Source organism: Eurosta solidaginis, chromosome 4 (genome assembly GCF_040869045.1).
Source record: "Eurosta solidaginis isolate ZX-2024a chromosome 4, ASM4086904v1, whole genome shotgun sequence".
Classification (NCBI taxonomy): domain Eukaryota; kingdom Metazoa; phylum Arthropoda; class Insecta; order Diptera; family Tephritidae; genus Eurosta; species Eurosta solidaginis.
Window position 1 is genome coordinate 187,822,737 of NC_090322.1, and position 20,810 is coordinate 187,843,546.

The 20,810-nt window shown below is 41.1% G+C and overlaps 2 protein-coding genes across 2 annotated transcripts in view; both read left to right on the forward strand.

Moving 5' to 3' along the window:
* The window catches only part of LOC137250791 (uncharacterized), a 373,639-nt gene that overhangs the window by 15,188 nt on the left and 337,641 nt on the right, over positions 1-20,810 (forward strand). The gene's annotated exons all lie outside the window — the stretch shown is intronic.
* sl (small wing phospholipase C gamma 1) lies at positions 8,172-20,355 on the forward strand. Its single transcript, XM_067784255.1, has 4 exons — positions 8,172-9,853; positions 16,785-17,268; positions 17,344-18,200; positions 18,831-20,355. Exons 1-4 carry the CDS (start codon positions 8,567-8,569, stop codon positions 19,944-19,946), a joined length of 3,744 nt encoding a protein of 1,247 aa, XP_067640356.1. The 5' UTR covers positions 8,172-8,566; the 3' UTR covers positions 19,947-20,355.

The window sequence follows — 20,810 nt, forward strand, 5'->3', positions numbered from 1 at the left end:
CTCTCTGCCGAATTTTGTTACGATAGGTTTAACGATTTTTGATTTATGATTAATTTATGATTTGTAAAATTGATTTTATCACAAATGAGCGGTGCCACGCCCATTTTAAAAAATGTTTTCAAATTTTTATCAAGAGTCTCAATATCAGTCCACACGTCAAATTTCAACATTCTAGGTGTATTATTTACTAAATAATCAGGTTTTTTGTGTTTTCCAAAATGTTATATATATAAAAAGTGGGCGTGGTTATCATCCAACTTCGCTCATTTTCAATACCAATCTATTCTGCGTCCAGATAAGCTCGTGTACCAAATTTGGTGAAGATATCTCAATATTTACTCAAATTATCGTGTTAACGGACGGACGGACGGACATGGCTCAATCAATTTTTTTCTAGATACTGATAATTTTGATATATGGAAGTCTATATCTATCTCGATTCCTTTATACGTGTACAACCAACCGTTATCCAATCAAAGTTAATATTCTCTGTGTGCAAAGCACGCTGAGTATAAAAATACAGATATAGAAAATAAATCATGAAGTCAATAATCACAGATAACATTATTTAGATAGCGAAACTTGTGAACAAATCAACTTCATGTATTTCACGGGTAGTAAGCGTATAAAACTGCCTCAAAGTAGCTTTTAGTAATACTCCTGCGAGTGGACATTGGTATCGAGTTCCAAGTACGAATGCCATTGACAAAGAATAGCCGCGAGGAGGTAAGGTAGTTATAGCTTGGTACAATCAGATCATGAGTCCAAGATGACCTGGGAAAAATTAGCTTATCATAAAGATACCTAGGTTCCTTACATATAATAAGTCTGCAGATAAAAATACAATTTCTGGCCTTCAGATAGTCAGCTATTTCACACCTTAGTAATCGTGTTCTCCAATTCGAATACATAGCGCGTAACGTGGTTGAAAGCTATATCGATGTTAGTGGCAGAACGCGAGCTCAGCTTGCTGTATATCAGTTCGGAGTAGCATATAACCGGCAAAATTAGCTGTAATGCAAGTTTTCTCCTAATATGGAGAGGGGTAAACGCCGCTGATGTTCGAAGGTTGCTTAATATATTGTACACCTTGCAGACAATAGAGTTTACATGATCATCGCATGCCAAGTTACTGTTGATGATGAAACCAAGATTGGTCACTTTTAGCACCAGATTTAGGACGTTACCAGCAATATACAAAGGGGGAATATTTGATAAGGCTATAGCTTTTTTAGATATCGGGAGTATGTAAGACTTATCAGTATTAAGGCACAAATAATTCCTCGTGGCCCAAGCCCAAATGGATGCGAAGTCCTTATTGAACCTTTCACAAAGATGGCTGGTATCCTCATACCTTCCAGATAGATATAATTGAATGTCATCAGCGTAAGCGTGCATATTGACATGCTGACATATTAGAAGATGTCATTTATGAAAAGACTAAACAATAAAGGACCTAGAATAGTGGAACACCAGTCAGCAGTGGTTTAAGGCTAGACAATTGTGAGGCAGTTTTGACACGTTAAGACCTACCCCCTAAATAGCTCCGCATAAGATGCGTTGCCGAAACCAAAATAATTTGTTAGCTTCATGTACAGTAAGTCATGGTTTACCGAGTCGAAAGCTTTAGAAAAATCTAAGAGGCACAATAGAGTCAGTTGGTTTATGTCAAAAGTAATTCTAATGTCATCCATTTTTAATACGGCAGTGGAGCAGCTATGTTTTGTTCTAAAGCCTGACTGAAGTGGGGACAGCAGTTGCCGTTAACTAATATATTCGAGTATTTGCTCAGACAACATCTTTTTCTTGCTTCAATACAAAAAAAGCTCCCCCCTGGAACCGCGCATGGATACAGCTGTCAGATCTATAAGCAGCAAGTGGCTTAAGTCCTAGGAAGCTTCTAGTATTTGCCAAGAGGACGGAGTTATTTTATAACATAGGTCCTGGTTTTTGATAGGGTTTTTCAGTTTGGTCGTTAAAACAAACTTCTGGTAACACTACGGACTCAATCAGTCTATGTGAGGTCCTTATGGACCGGCTAGTTCAACCTAACCTAAACCACAAAAAGCCAGCGGAATCCCGAAATTCCTACATGCATTTTCATCCGTTTCAGTTATACCGATGCGGACTAAGAGATCCGCTTGACAGTTGCCCGGGATATGACTATGGCCCGGGACCCAGATAATCTTAATTATAAAATAGTTCGATGCAATCGCAAGCGAGGTCAGGCACTCCCAGACCACCCTCGATCGCACTGTAGTTGAACTCAAGGCCTTGATAGCCGCTTGGCTATCGGAGTAGATGTTAAATTCCCTAACCGTAGTAGCACTGGAGAGCATTTCATCCACTGCATCCTTAATCGCAGCAACTTCCGCTTGGAATATACTGCAGTGATCAGAAAACTGAAACTTGCGGCTTACATTTAGCTCTTGACATTATACATCCTTACTTTTCCCCTAACGTCTATACCAGGGCCTAGATTCAGTAAATCCGAGTTTTGAAATGTACACTTTTTTTCCATATAATATGTAATATGTCACATTTATTGACTCTAGTTCCACCCCTCATCATATATGGAGTCTTGAATACCTGCTTCAGCTCGCCAACGGATTTCAAAATCTTTGCTTCTATAAACCACGAAGCTTTATGAATCTAGCGCAGCTAAAACTTTAAAAATCGTCTTCATTTTATAAGTAAGATAGAAAATTGAGACGTTTTCCTGCCCGATAATATTCCTCCCTGTCATATATGTATCTACTTTCCTTGTAAACATCTAGTACCTTGGGCAAAGACAATGTTTGTTTCTTCTTGCCTCTTCCTGTCTTTTCTTCGTACCTTCTTCCTTTCATTTTCTCGATTTTCCTCCCCTCTTCTCTCACTTTCTTTCCACATCCTCCCTCTATCATATTTATATCCTTCCCTTGTCTTACTTGCTCTTCCCATCTTTCCCTCGCACTTTCTCCATTGTTGTCACCATTTCCTACTCCTACTATATTTCCTCATCCTCTCCATTTTTCCTTCTCCTTTCTCTTTCTCCCCCTTTCCAGTTCCCACCATCATTATTGTCATTTCTGGAAAGCGAATCAGTTTCTCAAATATTAACTTGGTCAAAAAGGGGTACCGAATTTCCAAAATATCGCCCCATGAATTAGATTTTTTGGAAGAGTGCCTGGCCCACTTCCCGGAAGGAAAAGTTTCTCAAATAATAAGCTAACCAAGGAAAACGCAGAATATTTTTTTAGAAAAGGTGGGCGCTAGCACACTTCCCGAAAGCATAAAAAGAAAAATTGTGAGTCCAAAGCATCCTCAAATCCACTTCAACACACACACACAAATTTCATCAAAACAGGACCCGTCGTTTGGGAGGAGTTCAGTCATAAACACACATAAAGAAGCAGGGCAGGATTAACAAGGAGGCAGAATAGGCAGTTGCCCCGAAAAATGAAAATACTTCTAAAATTTTCTTACAAACATAAAACTCTAGAGAGTGAAAGAAAAATATAATCAGAACTGAAAATAAATTTTAGTCAAATAAATATAACTCAATTGACCGCATTCAAAAGGCGACGACCGACGAACTAGACAAGGTTCCTAAGAAGGACATTTCCGACTCCGAGTGAATAGTTAATGATAGATGACAAATAAATAAATGTATTATAACGAATTTGGGCATTTCCTGATATTTTGCACCTTCTGCTAACGTTCGTGTCGCTGATCTGCCGAATAAATAACTCCAATATTCAGTATTTTAATATGGTTTTTATTTAGTCTACTTTGGGAGTAGCACAATTATACTTCAATATCGCGTACCTACTTCACATAAGCGTGGTTAAATCAAACTGATTACTGAAAAAACTAAACAATTATTACCTGGTGTAGGTTATACAGAAATCGTAAAACATATGTACTTGTTGTAGAAAAAAACAACCTAATGACGGAAATGCTCCATAAGTAGAATTTTCGCCTCGCGATGATTTTAGGACAAAAGGTTTCCTCGAAATCATCGACAATTTTCAGTGAAATCAAGCGACGTGCGAAAGTGTATATGGAAGTTTCAGAGAGATTTCTCATCAACTATTCTCTAAGTGATGGAGACCTCCACGAAGCTATAAATATCTTACTTCGTTTTTATTCTAGAGATTTCGAAGAATTTTTCATTGAAATTAAACAATTCCAAAGTTACGTGAACTCCAGATACACTGATGCACAAAAAACTCAGTCATTTGTATAATATTCTAATGGAATATCAATTAGCCGATGTATTTCCTAGCACAGAAATAGCTCTTCGGATTTTTTTAACATTAATGATCACAAATTGTTCTGCCGAACGATCCTTCTCGCAATTAAAAATCATTGTGAATGATAAGAAAGTGTGATATCTTCTGTATAGACGTCAAAATTCCAAAGTGATTGGATCACCTGATTTGTAATTGACTATCGCTGTCTCATTCTGTATCTCTTTCTATCACCCGCTGAAGATAGGCGCCGCCATATTGAACACCCTGTCAAAACGCTAAAAAGTAGCCATATTGAACATCCTGTCAGGCAGTTGACAGATAAGATAACACACTTAAAGCCGGAGTCATTGGTGCCGTATGTCGTATCGCTGTATCCGTATCCCTAACGTAATCAGCTGTTTATCGTTACGATGGTAAACCAAAACCCAATTGGTTGGCTACGATACGGTTACGACTTTAGCGGCACCAATATTCGATTGCATTGATTCTCATAAGGTTGGTCGAATCAGCTGTTAAAAGGTTACCGATACGGTTACCGATAAAGCACCAATGTCTCCAGCTTAAGCTGGAGTCATTGGTGCCGTATGGCGTATCGCTGTATCCGTATCCCTAACGTAATCAGCTGTTTATCGTTACGACGGTTAACCAAAACCCAATTGGTTGGCTACGATACGGTTACGACTTTAACGGCACCAATAATCGATTGCATGGATTCTCATAAGGTTGGTCGAATCAGCTGTTAAAAGGTTACCGATACGGTTACCGATAAAGCACCAATGTCTCCAGCTTTAGTTATCATTCACAATGTTAAAAATAATCAAAGCTGCTGAAAGAGCTACAACGAGACAAGAGCGACTCGAGATGTTAGGTATACTTTGCATTGAGTCAGATTTATTGAACAAAATCGATATTGATGAATTTGCTGAAAGCAAATGTAGAAAACGACATCTTTAAAATGTAGATAGCAGTTTTATTGATATTATTACATTGTGACAATAAAATGTTTATGAAAGGTATAAGTTTGTATTTTTTAATCGAAAAAAGAGGGGAACAGATGTGAAAAAGGGCCCCCAAATTGATGGTTGCCTAGGGCCCCGTTGAGATTTAATGCGGCCCTGTAAAGGAGAAAGTTTTCTATGGTCGCTGTGTGATTTTGCTCATATCAAATATACCGCGTACCACAGTAAAGCATCAAATCGCGGGTAGGTAATTCACCATTGGGGAAATATGGCAAGAAATTTGTCAATTCCAACGCTAGAAAAATATCATTTTGATATAATAAACACAATTTAACTATTTTTTAATGTTTTCAATAACTTTTTTTGTGAAATTTCAACAAAAAGACCGCGTTTTTTGTTAATCTTCAAGTAGGTAATGTGGTGAATTACCTTCCGCCAGTTTGACAATTTCTCTTGCTGTCCGTCGTTGGTTATTCTCTATAAATTTACGTCTCTGATCTGTTAACTATATTTATTACTTTTCATGAAATTGAAGTAAATATTAATTAAAACTCATCGCAACTAATTCAGCTATATATTATACACTATGGCCAGAGAGGATAAATATAATAAGAGCCACCAGTCTGCAACGAGTGGTGAGTAACTATCTGGAAATCAAAAAATTGATGCCGAATGTTCTCTAATGGGTACATTTTTGAATTGTCTCGCATTAGCCATGCGGTGTAGGCACCTTGTGCAATTGTGATTTTTGGAAGGAGAATTAATTAATTAAATACAGTCGGAAAAATAAACGCAAATACCTCACGAAAGTGTATAGAAGACATTTTATGCACATCTCGCCAAAAAAAAAAAAAAAAAAACAGCGACTACCTGTTAGAAAACATCGAGCAAATGGCTGCGAGTAACGAGTGACAATATATAATTTGTCAATTGTCAACCTCACCTTCGAGCGGCGGATCCCGTTTCACTCACAGACGAGGCTCTGGCGACCCCAAGATCCTCATGGAACTTGGGGGTGGGAGGGAGGGATGGCCTGAAGGTTTCATGTGGCCATATAAATCGTTCCCGAGATGGTCGGGCTAGCACCTTAATGGTGCTGTGTTACCGGAGCGTACCGGATCTGTATCCGGCAAAGGACCATCACATCGATAAAACTCCCGAAAGCCTTCGGGGAGTAACCTTATCGCTAAGTAACGAATGACGTCTCTTATTATAATTTATCCTCTTTGCTATGGCCATCAGAGGGTTGTGTCTCCGCTTTTCGGTACACCCTGTACTGTAGCTAGTTATTTAACCACTGCATCACCACTGGGCCTGCTAAGCATTTTCCAAACGCGTGTAAAAAAACGGCTATTATATAAAATGTATCAATAAATCACGCCGTCAAGATTTTGGCGCAGCGCATATATATATTTCATTTAAATTTTATGCTGGCAGTGCTGCTCCCAATAGCGCTGTAAAACTATGTGAGTCATACTATCGATGTTTGAAGTTCGATATTTTTGTAAGCAAACTCAATAACTCAGCATAAATATTGCGTAAAAACGCTGCAGCACGTATTGTCGGAGAAAGTTTCAGCTTTCTTTATTGCAGACGAAGAAAAAATTCACTATCATTAACTCTCCGATAGATTGTGGCGTGAATAACTTTACTGTTACCAACCCGATCATGAAAAGCTTTAGTGGCTTTTTAACTTTAGAGGCGGTCTTTACAATAATTCCGAAATCAATATTATTTTCTTTGTATTTTATGTTTTTTTGTACCAAAGTTAATTATGTCACATTTTAGCTTTGTCGTCTGGCTAGACGAACATAGCCTATAAGATCTCATAGTTCGTATTCATTTCAAAATTTATCAATAAATATTCAAACTTATTTCTGGGTAGTCACAGTGTACGACGAGTTTCTTCAAAATTTTAGTAAAAATTCAAATATTTGTGAATTTTTTTTATCTTTTTTTTGTACCAAATTTGATTATATCACTTTTTAGCATTGTCGTCTGGCCAGGCGAACATATTTTTAAACCTATAAAGCCTCATAGATCGAATTCATTTCAAAATTTATCAATAAAAATTCAAACTTATCAATGTGCGGCGAGTTTTCTTCAAAATTTAAATAAAAATTCAAATATTTGTGGATAAAGTTCAAAATGTAAAATTTCGTCTGGCCTGACGACAAAGCTGAAGGCTTGGTTTCCGCCAAAACCGGTGCCGCTATGTTACGACCGCCAAAGAGCGGCAGGCATACTCGCGGTTTTCTGCGGCACCGTTTTGTTGGAAACTACGAACAGTTACGGCAGACGTTCGCAAAATTTAATTTTGCATTTTTGCTTGTTTTTTTTTTCAGTTCTTTTTTTATTATTTTCATTAAATAAACGTACAAGAAACAAAATTTTATTCAAAAGTGTTTTTTTATAAATAATTTTAATTATTTGACAAAAGCGTTTCACCATTTTGACAATAGCGGTGGCAAAAACGGCGATGAACTAGTTTCTACCATCATGACGGCCGTAATATTTTATGCCCTGCCGTTATATTACGTTACGGTGAACTTCACCGTCTCCTTAGTTTCCACATTATTATTTTTACACTGCAACATTTTTGACAACATACTGTACTGCTATGTAACGGCCGCTTAAACTGGAGACATTGGTGCTTTATCGGTAACCGTATCGGTAACCTTTTAACAGCTGATTCGACCAACCTTATGAGAATCAATGCAATCGATTATTGGTGCCGCTAAGGTCGTAACCGTATCGTAGCCAACCAAATGGGTTTTGGTTTACCGTCGTAACGATAAACAGCTGATTACGTTAGGGATACGGATACAGCGATACGACATACGGCACCAATGACTCCAGCACAGCTTAATTCACCGCTAATCGGTGGGTTGATGTGTATTTTGAGTGCGTCGATAGTAACTAAACGCTATCGCTAGTTTGAAGCAAAGCAAACTATCGATTATTTTGTCATCTCTTCTTCACAAGTCACCATTGACGGAAACTTTCTTCGCAAAGTGCCTTAACTTCGCAAAATAGATGGATTGCACAGTATTTAATGCAATAAGATTTATATTTATTCCCTGTTTGTGATTAATAATTTTAAAGAAAGTTGAATTAAGTGATTAAATATGGAAATTGCTTTACGGCAGCGATAATATAACCTGGAACAACAATGCCAGTAGAGAAGCAGCGAGAGGGATGAGCGAGCACACAGACAAAATAAAAACAAAACCACTGAAGAGCAACAGGAAGTTATACAAATAGATAAGTCTGCTGCAAACATATAGATATTTCACCAAGCAGCCATATAGCCGCATTTACAAACATATCAAATACAACAACAACAACATACATCATAAAAATACAAATATGTTTAATTGTTTTAGCGCAATGAGCGTACCCACATTGGGCGAAATGGAATTGACGATTTGTATGCTTGAACGTGGCACTATTATCACCAAACTTTATTCCAAACATCGTCCAGAGCAGCGTCGTTTAATGTTGGTTCGTGAAACACGGCAGCTTCTCTGGTCATCCGTAATGACAGATACACGCACTGACTATGAGGGATCACTTGAATTGCGTGAAATACGTGAGATACGAATTGGGAAATGTTCTAAAGAATTTCGAAATTGTACCGAAGATGTTAAGCGTTTTGAGCCGGCTAAATGCTTTGTTCTACTCCATGGTAGTTCATTTAAGTTAAAAACTTTCTCAGCTGTGGCACTTTCCGAACAGGAAGCAGATAATTGGGTACGTGGCTTACGTTATATGGTGCAAGACACAGTAAGTGCATCCTATCCACTACATGTGGAACGTTGGCTGCGACGTGAATATTATGCTATAGAGAATTCAAGCATACAGTCTTCCAAAGATGGCAGTCAAGTGACGATAAAAGATTTTAAAAGTTTTCTGGCAAGTATAAGCTGTAAAATGACTACCACCAAATTGATGGAATGCTTCTCAGAGGATGATGTAAGACGCAAAAATGATTTACGTTTTGATGATTTTTCGCGTTTGTATCGCAAACTTTTATTGCCAAAAGGTTTTTTGGATGAAACATTCTACAGCACACCAGAGGCATTTCCATATTCCAAAAATGGCGAAATCGTTTCTTTACATGAATTTCAAACTTTCCTTGTACAAGAACAACACGAAGTAATGGGACGTGATGATGCATCTGTATCAAATTTTATACGAGATTTCTTACAAGACGTTGAACGTGATGTGCAGGAGCCATATTTCACTTTGAGTGAATTCCTCGACTATCTTTTCTCTAAACAAAATGATCTTTGGGATCGTAATTGTGATCGTATTTATATGGATATGAAACAGCCCATATCTGCATATTGGATTGCATCCTCGCATAACACTTATCTAACTGGCGATCAGTTTTCTAGTGAGTCTTCTTGTGAAGCTTATGCGCGCGCTTTGCGTATGGGCTGTCGATGTATTGAGTTGGATTGTTGGAATGGCGCAGATAATTTACCGTATATATTTCACGGACACACGATGACTTCAAAAATCAAATTTAAAGATGTAATCAAAACTATCAAGGAACACGCTTTTGTAACTTCCGAATATCCGGTGATATTGTCAATTGAGCAAAATTGTTCGTTGGAACAGCAGCGTAATATGGCACAGGCACTTATTGAGGTATGTTTAGATATGGCTTGTTTTTCTTAAGTGGTCGTTGTTGTAACAGTTCACTTAGTCACATGTCTATTCGTGAGTTCCTAACGAAGTCTCTTAATTACAAAATTTAGGGAGGTAGGTAGGTTGAACTGGCCGGTCCATGAGGACCTCACATAGACTGATTGAGTCCGTAGTGTTACCAGAAGTTTGTTTTAACGACCAAACTGAAAAACCCTATCAAAAACCAGGACCTATGTTATAAAATAACTCCGTCCTCTTGGCAAATACTAGAAGCTTCCTAGGACTTAAGCCTCTTGCTGCTTCTAGATCTGACAGCTGTATCACTCCTAATAGCTGGAGTCTTAGCCTGGCAAATGCAGGGCACGAGCACAGAACGTGCTCGATCGTTTCCTCCTCCAACCCGCACTTCCTACACCTGCTATCACTGACCAAGCCTAATTTAAAGGCATGTGACGCCAGAAGGCAGTGTCCAGTCAGAATACCCGTCATGAGTCTACAGTCCTCTCTTTTTAATGATAGAAGCAACTGTGTTAGTCTAAGGTTGTAAGACCTACACATAATCTTCGACACTTTACAGCCCCGCGCTTGAACCCACGCCTTTTCTGCTTGGTCGATCATGTGCACCTCTCGCCTTCGCTTAATCTCGCCCAATCTAATTGGGACGTCTACGGAGCAAGCTTCAAGGGATGCGCCCTTTTTAGCTAATTCGTCCGCTTTTTCATTCCCATCTATTCCCATATGCCCTGGGACCCAATATAGATGTATGCTTCTCCCTGTCCCGATTCTCTCCAGAGACTGCTTACACTCTAACACGCATTTAGATGCTGTGCTATGCGAGATTATTGCCTTAATTGCTGCTTGACTGTCAATATAAAAGTTAACACGGTTGCAGCTTAAGCTATTCTCTTCCAGGGTTTCTACTGCTTTGGTTACGGCTAATATTTCCGCTTGGAAAACGCTACAGTAATCCGGCAGCCTGTAGGATCTGCTTAATTCCGGATCAGCGCAGTATACCGCAGACCCTACTCCTTCCACTATTTTGGAACCATCGGTGTACACATGTATCGCCTCGTCCGCCATTTGCGCACCCTTGCGCCAACCGTCCACCTCTATTGTGGCCTTAAGATCTCCCTCAAAGTGCAGGTAGGGAATCATGTAGTCTGTTCGTCTTGTGACTGAGGACGCTATACTACTATGGCCATATGGTCGGCGCTCAAGCTGCCCCGAAGCATCGAGCCTGGTTGCGGTCGTTAACGCTTTGTTCTTTGCTACCAGGTCTACAGGTGGAATGTGCAGAATGGCATACAGTGCAGCCGTCGGGGTTGTTTTCAGGGCTCCCGTAATGAAAAGCATCGATAGTCTGCATACCCCCTCTAATTTTTTGAGGTATGTTGTTTTTTGTGTGGCTTTCCACCAAACAAGAACTCCATAGTATAGAATAGGGCTTACAATCGCTGTAAAAACCCAATGAGAAAGAGAGGGCGATAGGCCCCACGTACACCCCAGCATTCTTTTACATGCATAGAGTGCCGTTGAGGCCTTCTTGACCCTCTCCTCCACGTTGAGCTTCCATGACAGCTTACTGTCTAGGATGATTCCTAGATATTTTGTGCAAGGTTTCTCCTGTAAGGTCACCGCTCCTAACTTAGGCCTGGTCCAATTTGGGACCTTGTACCTCTTTGTAAACAAGACCATATCCGTCTTCTCCGCATTGACTTTCAGCCCGACATTAGATGCCCAGGTATGAATATCCCGAAGCGCCCGATCCATCAAAGAACTAATCGTTGGAAGGCATTTTCCACTTATGACAATTGCAACGTCATCTGCGTAAGCCGTAAGTTTTACGGGTCCCTCATCGAATTGCCTGAGCAGTTGGTTGATGACCAGTGTCCACAGCAGAGGTGATAGCACCCCTCCCTGCGGCGTGCCCCTGTCCACTGATTTCGTGGCCTCGTACAATCCCCATTGAGATGTAATCTTCCTGCAATTTAACATGCAGCCGATCCATCTGATTAAGGCAGGATATACTTTAATGTAATTAAGACCATCCATAATCGCCCATTTTGCAACATTATTGAAAGCCCCGGCAATGTCCAAGAAGACTCCTAGAGCATACTCCTTATATTCCAGGGATTTCTCTATGCTTATTACCACCCTATGCAATGCGGTGTCTACCGACTTGCCTTTGGTGTACGCATGCTGTGTTGTGGAGAGCAGCTTTTCATCCACGTTGGACTTTATGTATACATCTATCAGCCTCTCAAAGGTTTTGAGCAGAAATGATGTTAAGCTAATGGGTCTATAGTCTTTGGGATACACGTGACCGATCTTCCCCGCCTTTAGTAGAAAAGCTACACGAGCAGTTCTCCAAGAGTGCGGTACATGATTCAGTCTTATGCACCCATCGAATATTATTTGAAGTCATTCCACGACCGCCCTACTTGAGACTTGTAGCATGGCCGGGAATATACCATCTGGGCCCGGCGATTTAAACTTAGAAAACGTCTTCACTGCCCACTCGATCTTGGTATCGGTCACCAAGCCCGGCACCACTAGCTCCGTGATCGAAGTGTGAGTGATGTCTGCTGGTTCTTCTAAACCGTCTCCCGATGGGAAATGTGTATCGAGAAGCACCTCAAGGGATTCCTCACTATCACGTGACCATTCCCCGTTCTCTTTCTTTATTAGTCCCTGGACTATGTTTCCCTTTGCTAGGACTTTTTTCAACCGTGCTGTTTCACTGGAGCACTCTATGTCCGTACAGAAACTTTTCCATGAGTTTCTCTTCGCCCTGGTAATTTCACGCTTGTAGATCCTCAGTAGATCCCTGTACTCGTCCCGACACGCTTCGCTTTCCGCGGTCTTTGCGAGTTTAAACATTTCTTTTACCTGTCTTCTTAGAAGACTCAGCTCATTGCTCCACCATGGCGGCTTTGCTTTTCCTCTGAATCTTCTTAGAGGGCAAGCTTTGTTATACGCAGTCATAAGCGTCCTTGTTAGGAATTCATTCGACTCCTCCAGTTCCTCTACATTAGCAACCTCTTTGGGTTGTCCCAGTTTCGTTTCTACATGTTTCTGGAATTTAGTCCAATTCGTTGCCCTAGGGTTTCTAAAGGTTCCTCCCTTCTCTACCCTCTTTAGTGGGATGCTGAAGCTTATATACGCATGGTCGGAGAAGGATGGTCTATCGAGAACCATCCAATCATACCTTGATATATCACGCTCGGAGCTCAATGTAATATCCAGAACATTGCTGGATGTTGGACCAATGTATGTAGGAACATTTCCCCTGTGGCTATCTGCAAATTGGTTTGCAGGATGTAACAAAATAGAGATTCGCCTCTCTCGTTCGTATCTGCTCCTCCCCACGCATTGTGGTGCGCATTTGCATCTGCGCCTATGACCAACCGCCCTTTGCGCCCTTCCTCCTGTACTAGCCTTTTGCACTCCATCGGTGGAACCTCCGCAGCATGGGCCATGTAGCAGGACGCCAGGATAAATGCCTGCTTATTCTTTTGCTCAACGGCCACCGCTACGAGATCCTCGGTGGTGTAATTAGGCAGCATATATGAATGCAGCTGTTTCCTTACCACTACTACAGCTCGCACCCGTCCTTCCGTTTGTGCGTAGTAAACGCCAAACCCGCGCGCGCTAAGTCCAGAAACCTTTCCTCCCGATGAGAGCCACGGCTCCTGGATCAGCGCCACGTCAAACGAACCCTCCTCAAGGGTTAGGAGGAGTTCGCTCGACGCCACTTTACTGTGTTGGAGGTTTATCTGTAGGACTCGCAGCACCATTGGGCTGTTTGTCCCCCTCCAGCACCTTCGTCTTGACGTCGTCGTCCTCCTCTTGCCCTTTTGGTTTAGAGTATTCGAGGCGCCCTTCGGCCCCTCGTGAATGTTGTGCCGTGTGTTCCTCTGTGCGAGTCACAGCACCTTTGGTCCTCTTCTAGCACGTTCGTGGTGACGTCGGGGACCTCCACCTGTCTTTTTTCCCTTAGGCTTCTGAGGTCCTTTTCGACTTCGCCCACTTCCAGCGTGTTAGGATTTTTATCCTCGGGACTTCTTTTCCTGAGTCGCATGTAAATTTTGCCAGTGCCAAAGGACATTTTGCCAAGCTGCGTGTACAAAATATCCTCCGCCTGCTTGTTTATTTGGAAGATGTAGAACTGACCATCCTCGGTAGGCCGAGATACAGTAAGTACCTTCCAATCCTGTGTCGGTATGTTCGGATTCTGATTCTGCAGAAGTCGCAGTGTATCCTCCGACTTCATCACGCATGGTATCCATACCTTAACTTTTGGTACCGTGGGGATTTGCGCTTTATCCACCACCTCAAACCGCGCGTTCGTGCCTTGCCTTTGGAGGTTTGGAACGACTTCCTCCAGCCACCGCAAGCTCGCGATGTTGTCGCACGCTATCATCTTCACACCATTATACCATCCCCCCGAATCAAAGGTTGGAAGGGGCTTACTTGGTTGTTCCCGCATCATCTTAAGCATTAAGCTAATAAGCTCCCTTTCCACAGATCTCCACCTTTCAGTAGTCATTTGTCCGAACGGACTGCTACGATCAACCAGCGCCACAGTCAGTGACTGCTTTGCCACATCACTCATCTTCTCGGGAAAAGCAGGAGTCTTAGTGTTATCTCCCTTTGGAACCTCCGAGAACACCGGAGTCTTCGCGTTAACTCCCTTTAGCGCCTCCGAGAAAGCCGGAGTCTTAGCGTTATCTCCCTTTGGCTTATCTCCTACTTCCGTAGTTGGAACTTCCCTCTGACTGGCAGCTTTCGAGGTAGTTGCTACCTCGCTATTGGAACCCATCTGTCTTACAGCTTTGGGCCTACTTGTCTTGTCTATGCGACTGCCCTGCCTCGCGGCTCTAGGACTGGGTCCTTTCTGCCTCTTGAAAGCAGGCTTGTCGCCTTCTGCCGAACGTTGCCTCTTCATTCTGCCATTCGCTTCCTCCTCGTACCGGTTGCAGAACCGAGGGTTTCTCGCAGCAAACCTTTTGAACTGCCTTCGACCTACTTCTACCGCTTCATGGGCCCATTCCAAGCGCTCGATCTCCACTTCTGTTGGGTCGACCACTGCTCCCAAGCGTTGTACAATTCTTAGTGCTGCACGGTACTGCGAGAGAGCTCTTTTACTTCCTCTGCTCCGTACCCTTCTCCACTCTTCTACTCCGTTTTCATTTGTGTGCTTCTCCAACACGGAGTTCATTGAATCAGCACTACTCTCGCTCCCCGAGTCCGACGCATCGCTTAATTCGTATTTGTCGTCCCTGGATTGCGACTCAGTCCTCCTCTTTACATCCTCCTTATTACGTTCAGGTAATGAGTTGTTCATCTTGGTCGTACGACCACCTGCCCGACAAGGCGGGCTCAGCGGTCCAGTATTATATACGGGGAAAGAACCGTCCGCCACAGCAGCGCCCCTTACTGCGGTAAGGCCATAAATACTTCCCGAGATGGCCCGGTATCGGGAAGGCTCCGTTCGAATACAGCCGAATTTATCCCCTGGCTGCAAATCGTCCAATAGGCACGGTCCGCATAACACCCTGGATTAGGGGTTGGCAGTTCTTGGTCACCGACATCCCGCCGCCCTCCTATGAGGCGAAACGGCGTAGATGTCAGTCCTAAACAGCTCCGCCTCATAGTCGGGCGCTATGGAGTTCGGCTAAGTCCTCACACCAACGACAAGGTGCCTACCCTAGTGAGGGAAAATTTAGGGAACACTGCATGAGTTTATAAGCTGAGTGTTCCACTCTGTGTTCTTACGTTGGTTAGAATCCTATCAAGCAAATAGACTCATGTGCTTTGGTTTCTGCTTCAAAAACTCCAGTTTCCTTCTCTGTGCTGACTATCTTAAACTCTTCCGTAGAATCAAATCTCCTTAGAATGCATCCCTTCTGCAAACGGCCTTAACAATCTGGTTGACTGGTGCCTACAATCTTTTCCTTAATGTGAAAAAGTGCTTCACTTTGTCATTCTAGAAATCATACCGCTCCCATTCCTCATCCTATGGCATTTCAGGCGGCCAGTTGGCGGCAGTCACCGAATATGTTGACCTAGACGTTGTCTTTGATTTCAATAACCATATCTGCTATGTCCTTCCAAAGTCCTAAAGATATGCAAAAGATTTTAGAGACCCTTATACCAGGAAAGCCCTACACATCTCTTTGGTGCGCTATAAATTAGAATATGCTTCCATTATTTGGAACCCTATATATAGCAGTCGTTCGGCCAGAGAGGAAAGAGTTCAAAGAAAGTATGTTCCCTTTGCCTTATGCGCTTAAAATTTTGACGATCCGTCTCGTTGCAAACTTATCAATTTGTAATCACTTGAAACAAGGAGAACGATGCAGTTGGTCATGTCTGTCTTTGAAATCATTGCAGGCTCTTTGGACCAGATCTTCTAGGCAACATACCTTTAATGTGCCTCTAAGAACTCTTCGCTCATTCCTCCTGTTTTGTCTGCTAGTCATGCTATCTACTATCAATTAAATCCTATATTCTCTGAGTGTAAAGTAGATAAAGTTCTTTCATTTGAAATAAGTTGTTGGAAACCAATAAAGCTTTTATTGGGCGTGCTCAGGCCGTTTTTTTTACCTCTCAATAGCTGTCAAATAAACAACCTCTTCCTCTTGTAGCGATAACAACACTCACCGTAGGTTTTGGGACAAGCCTCGGAATATAATTCTTTTTTTTCTGATGACGACCACGGAAAAAGTTTAACGGACTATGATTTTAAAGACCAAAAATACTCACTGAAGAATTAGGAATGTTACGGTAACCCGGTAACATTTCGTTGGTTCCAGAAACACTAGCTTGATAGTATTATTCTTCTACAGAATGTTGTTTGGTCGAACACATAAATTTTTCTTATTAAGTAAACTAAATCGAATTTTAACTGGGCTCCTCTCCTTTGCAGGTTTTTGGTGATATGCTTCTTACCCAGCGTTGCGATCGGGCTGAAATACAACTCCCATCCCCACATCAGTTGCGTCGCAAAATCATACTTAAACATAAAAAACTGCCAGAATACGAAGATGGTTGTTCTAGTGGTCCGAGTATAGTTGGTGGTGGTTCTGGATTACTATCGAATAGTGGAAGTAGAACTTCCATTAGCGGTGGTTATGGTGATGAAAATGACAATTTACGTAATTTCCTCAAAGAAGGTATGCTGTACTTCAAAGATCCGGTGGATAAAACCTGGAATCTTTATCATTTCGTCTTAACACAACAGCAATTGATATATTCCTCGCACACTGATGAAAATAATGCTGGAGGCGCAGATGATGATGATAATGCCCTCTCAAAGGGTGCATCTTCAACTTTAATGCCTAAATCAAAAGATAATTTCGTAAATGATGAGTTGCATTTTGGCGAAAATTGGTTCCATGGCAAATTAGAAGGTATATAGAATGTTCAGTTTCATCCACATATAAATTTGCTCTCTTATTTGATTTCAAATTACCATGTTATTTTAGGTGGACGCCAAGAGGCTGATCAACTCTTAGAAGCTTACAAACATTTAGGTGATGGCACATTTTTAGTACGTGAATCAGCTACATTTGTTGGAGATTACAGTTTATCATTTTGGCGCCGAAATCGTCCAAATCATTGTCGCATTAAATTAAAACATGAAAATGGCGCCACCAAATATTATCTAGTCGATAATTTTGTATTCGATTCCCTTTACTCGCTGATCGTTTATTATCGTAAAAATATGTTACGCAGCTGTGAGTTTTCAATTACATTAAAAGAACCAGTACCACAGCCGAAGAAACATGAAACACAAGAATGGTTTCACCCGAACACAACCAAAGAGCAGGCCGAACAAGTGCTTATCAAATTGGATGTTGGTTCATTTCTTGTCAGACCTTCAGTGCAAAGTACTAATGCATTCGTAATATCATTTACAATAAATCGTAAAATTAAGCACTGCCGTATTATGCAAGAGGGTCGATTATATGTTGTAGATACTATTCAATTTGAATCGCTAGTTTCACTAGTCAATTATTATATGCGTAATCCATTATATCGAAATGTTCAGCTGCTATATCCGGTGTCGCAGGAGTTATTGCGTCAAAAACTGCTCGCCTGTCAGACATCGTTGGAACATCATAATGGCAGTGATTTTAATGATGCCTCCAGCTATATGGATCCGAGTTTGGATGATCGTGTGACATGTAAAGCGCTTTATAGTTATAAAGCTAATAAACCGGATGAGTTGTCTTTTCCAAAACATGCAATTATAACAAATGTCCAAAGGAATTCATCGATGTGGTGGCGCGGTGATTATGGTGGCATGGTGCAACGACATTTTCCTGCTAATTATGTGAAGGTAAATAACTCGCCTTCCCATTTTTGTAATCATCAACCATTTTGCAATCTGCTCCCTTTTCTCATTTTGGTGTATTTTTCTTTCTCTATCTATATTTTCCTCTTGTTGTTGTTGTTGTAGCCATAAGGTTACTCCCCGAAGGCTTTGGGGAGTGTTATCGATGTGATGGTTCTTAGCGGATACAGATTCGGTACGCTCCGGTAACACAACACCATTAAGGTGCTATCCCGACCATCTCGGGAACGATTTATATGCCACATGAAACCTTCAGGCCATCCCTCCCTCCCCACCACCAAGTTCCATGAGGATCTTGGGGTCGCCAGAGCCTCGTCTGTTAGTGAAACGGGATTCACCGATCGAAGGTGAGCTTGACAATTGGGTTTGTTGGAGCTATATATTGCGCTGGCAACCTGAAAAGGTTGCGCTACACAACCTCTTCAATCTGATCTATATTTTCCTCACGCTCTTTCTTCTCCGTTTTTTCCTTTGATTTGGCCTGTTGTTGTTGTTGTTGTTGTAGCGATTTTTTTGGCCTGCTTTCCTTTAAGTAGTAAAGAGTTGTTTATCTTCACTTTGAATAAATCAAACATTTTATTCTCAAGAAAATAAATAAATTTTCTCATCTTACAGGTAATTGACTGCATCGGCGATGACTACAACACATTTAGTGATGATAATAATGGCGAAAATATCTCACGTACTGATTCCATCGATATACATGGCGCCATTGTACACCTGTCTGATTCCAACGAACCAGGAATATTGTACCAATTACAAATACAAACACCCACTATGCAAAATTCCTTCATTATTGGTTTTGATAATCAAGAATTAGCATTCGATTGGATTAAAGCAATACAGGAGGGTGCACAAATTGCCAATCAATTAGCCACAGAGCGTCGTAAAAAGGAACGTTCTGCACGTGTTGCCAAAGAGATGTCTGACTTGATCATTTACTTCCGTAGTGTACCGTTTCGTGAACATTCCTGGGTATTCTACGAAATGTCTAGCTTTCCTGAAACTAAAGCCGAAAAACAATTCTTACAACAAAACTGTATGCTTTTTCTGCAATACCATCGAAATCAGATAAGTCGTGTCTATCCGAAGGGACAACGTTTAGACTCATCCAATTTTAATCCCGTGCCATTTTGGAATGTCGGTTCACAAATGATTGCGCTCAATTATCAAACAGGCGACAAGGCTATGCAGCTAAATCAAGCCAAATTCCGTGACAATGGAAATTGTGGCTACTTGCTAAAACCAAAATTTATGCAAAACGATAGTTTCGATCCTAACAATCCACTTGCTATAAGTTCAATGGAGGAGCGTTTTGTTTCGATTCGTATCATAGCTGGACGACATTTGTTTCGTGGTGGTAAATCAAATAATCCGTTAGTCACTGTGGAAATATGTGGCGCTAGTTTTGATACGGGCATAAAGCATCGTACTAAAGTAAGTGAGAATGGTTTCAATCCAGTCTGGAATGAGTGTTGTGAATTCGCTGTACGGAATCCACATTTTGCTCTTCTCCGTTTCGAAGTACAAGATGAGGATATGTTTGCTGAAACACATTTCATAGCACAAGCATCATATCCACTTAATTGTATTCGCACTGGCTATCGCAGCGTAACGTTGCGCAATAAGTTTAGCGAAGAACTTGAATTGGCCTCGCTGCTCGTTCATGTGGACATAAAACAAACTAGCACACGTGCAGCTAATGAACATACTGTTGTTGTGGGATTTTGAAACGTACATGCGTTTGGAAACAAGTGACCTTTAATAACCCAACGAACAAATTTAAAAGTTTATACATACATAGATGTTTATGTACAAGTTATATACATATATAGACACATCCGCGAAAGGTTCAATTTTTTAAAAACTACACTGTCCTATCCCTGTGTTGTCATCACTGTAATTGTTAGTATTTGTCTCAAAGTTTTAATTTTTGCCTAAGGTTTTGTGGATATTTTTAAATAAGTTAACAAAGTAACAGTTACTTCAATAGGTATTGTAAACGATTTTACATCCAAAAACATTGCATTTATTGTAACACTATATCGACTAAATATAAATTACTCAGTCCGCTGATGTAGACCGATACATATTATCGGATACGTGAAACACCACTATTCCGGCTGCTGAGGATACCCAAGTTATCTCAAAACATTTACAAAGAACTCCCATTCAGAATTTTTTAAATCGCCATATTTCAGATGATGAGTACTTTGAATAGTGTATGTATGTAAAGGATAGGGTGGTTTCAAATCAGCAGCCAAGATTACGCGATTTTGCACTGTGCTCTTCCATTTTTTCATCTGTTTTTTTTCAACTACAATTATCTACAAACGAATACTTTTTGAGGGCCTCATTCTCTATTACGAAACGAACGTCCATTACGCCTCAGAGACGAATTGCGAGTGTATTTGCACTATGCTAATTATGGCAATATATAATTTGGCAATTGTTTTCGCCTTTCCGATTCGACATAAAGTAAGAAACGTAAAGACCGAACGAAAATGATAGAGAATATCATTGCTAGACGAAACCGTTTGGAGGCGAATCGTTCGTCTGAGCTATCGTCGCAATACAGAATGAAGCCCTGAGTTT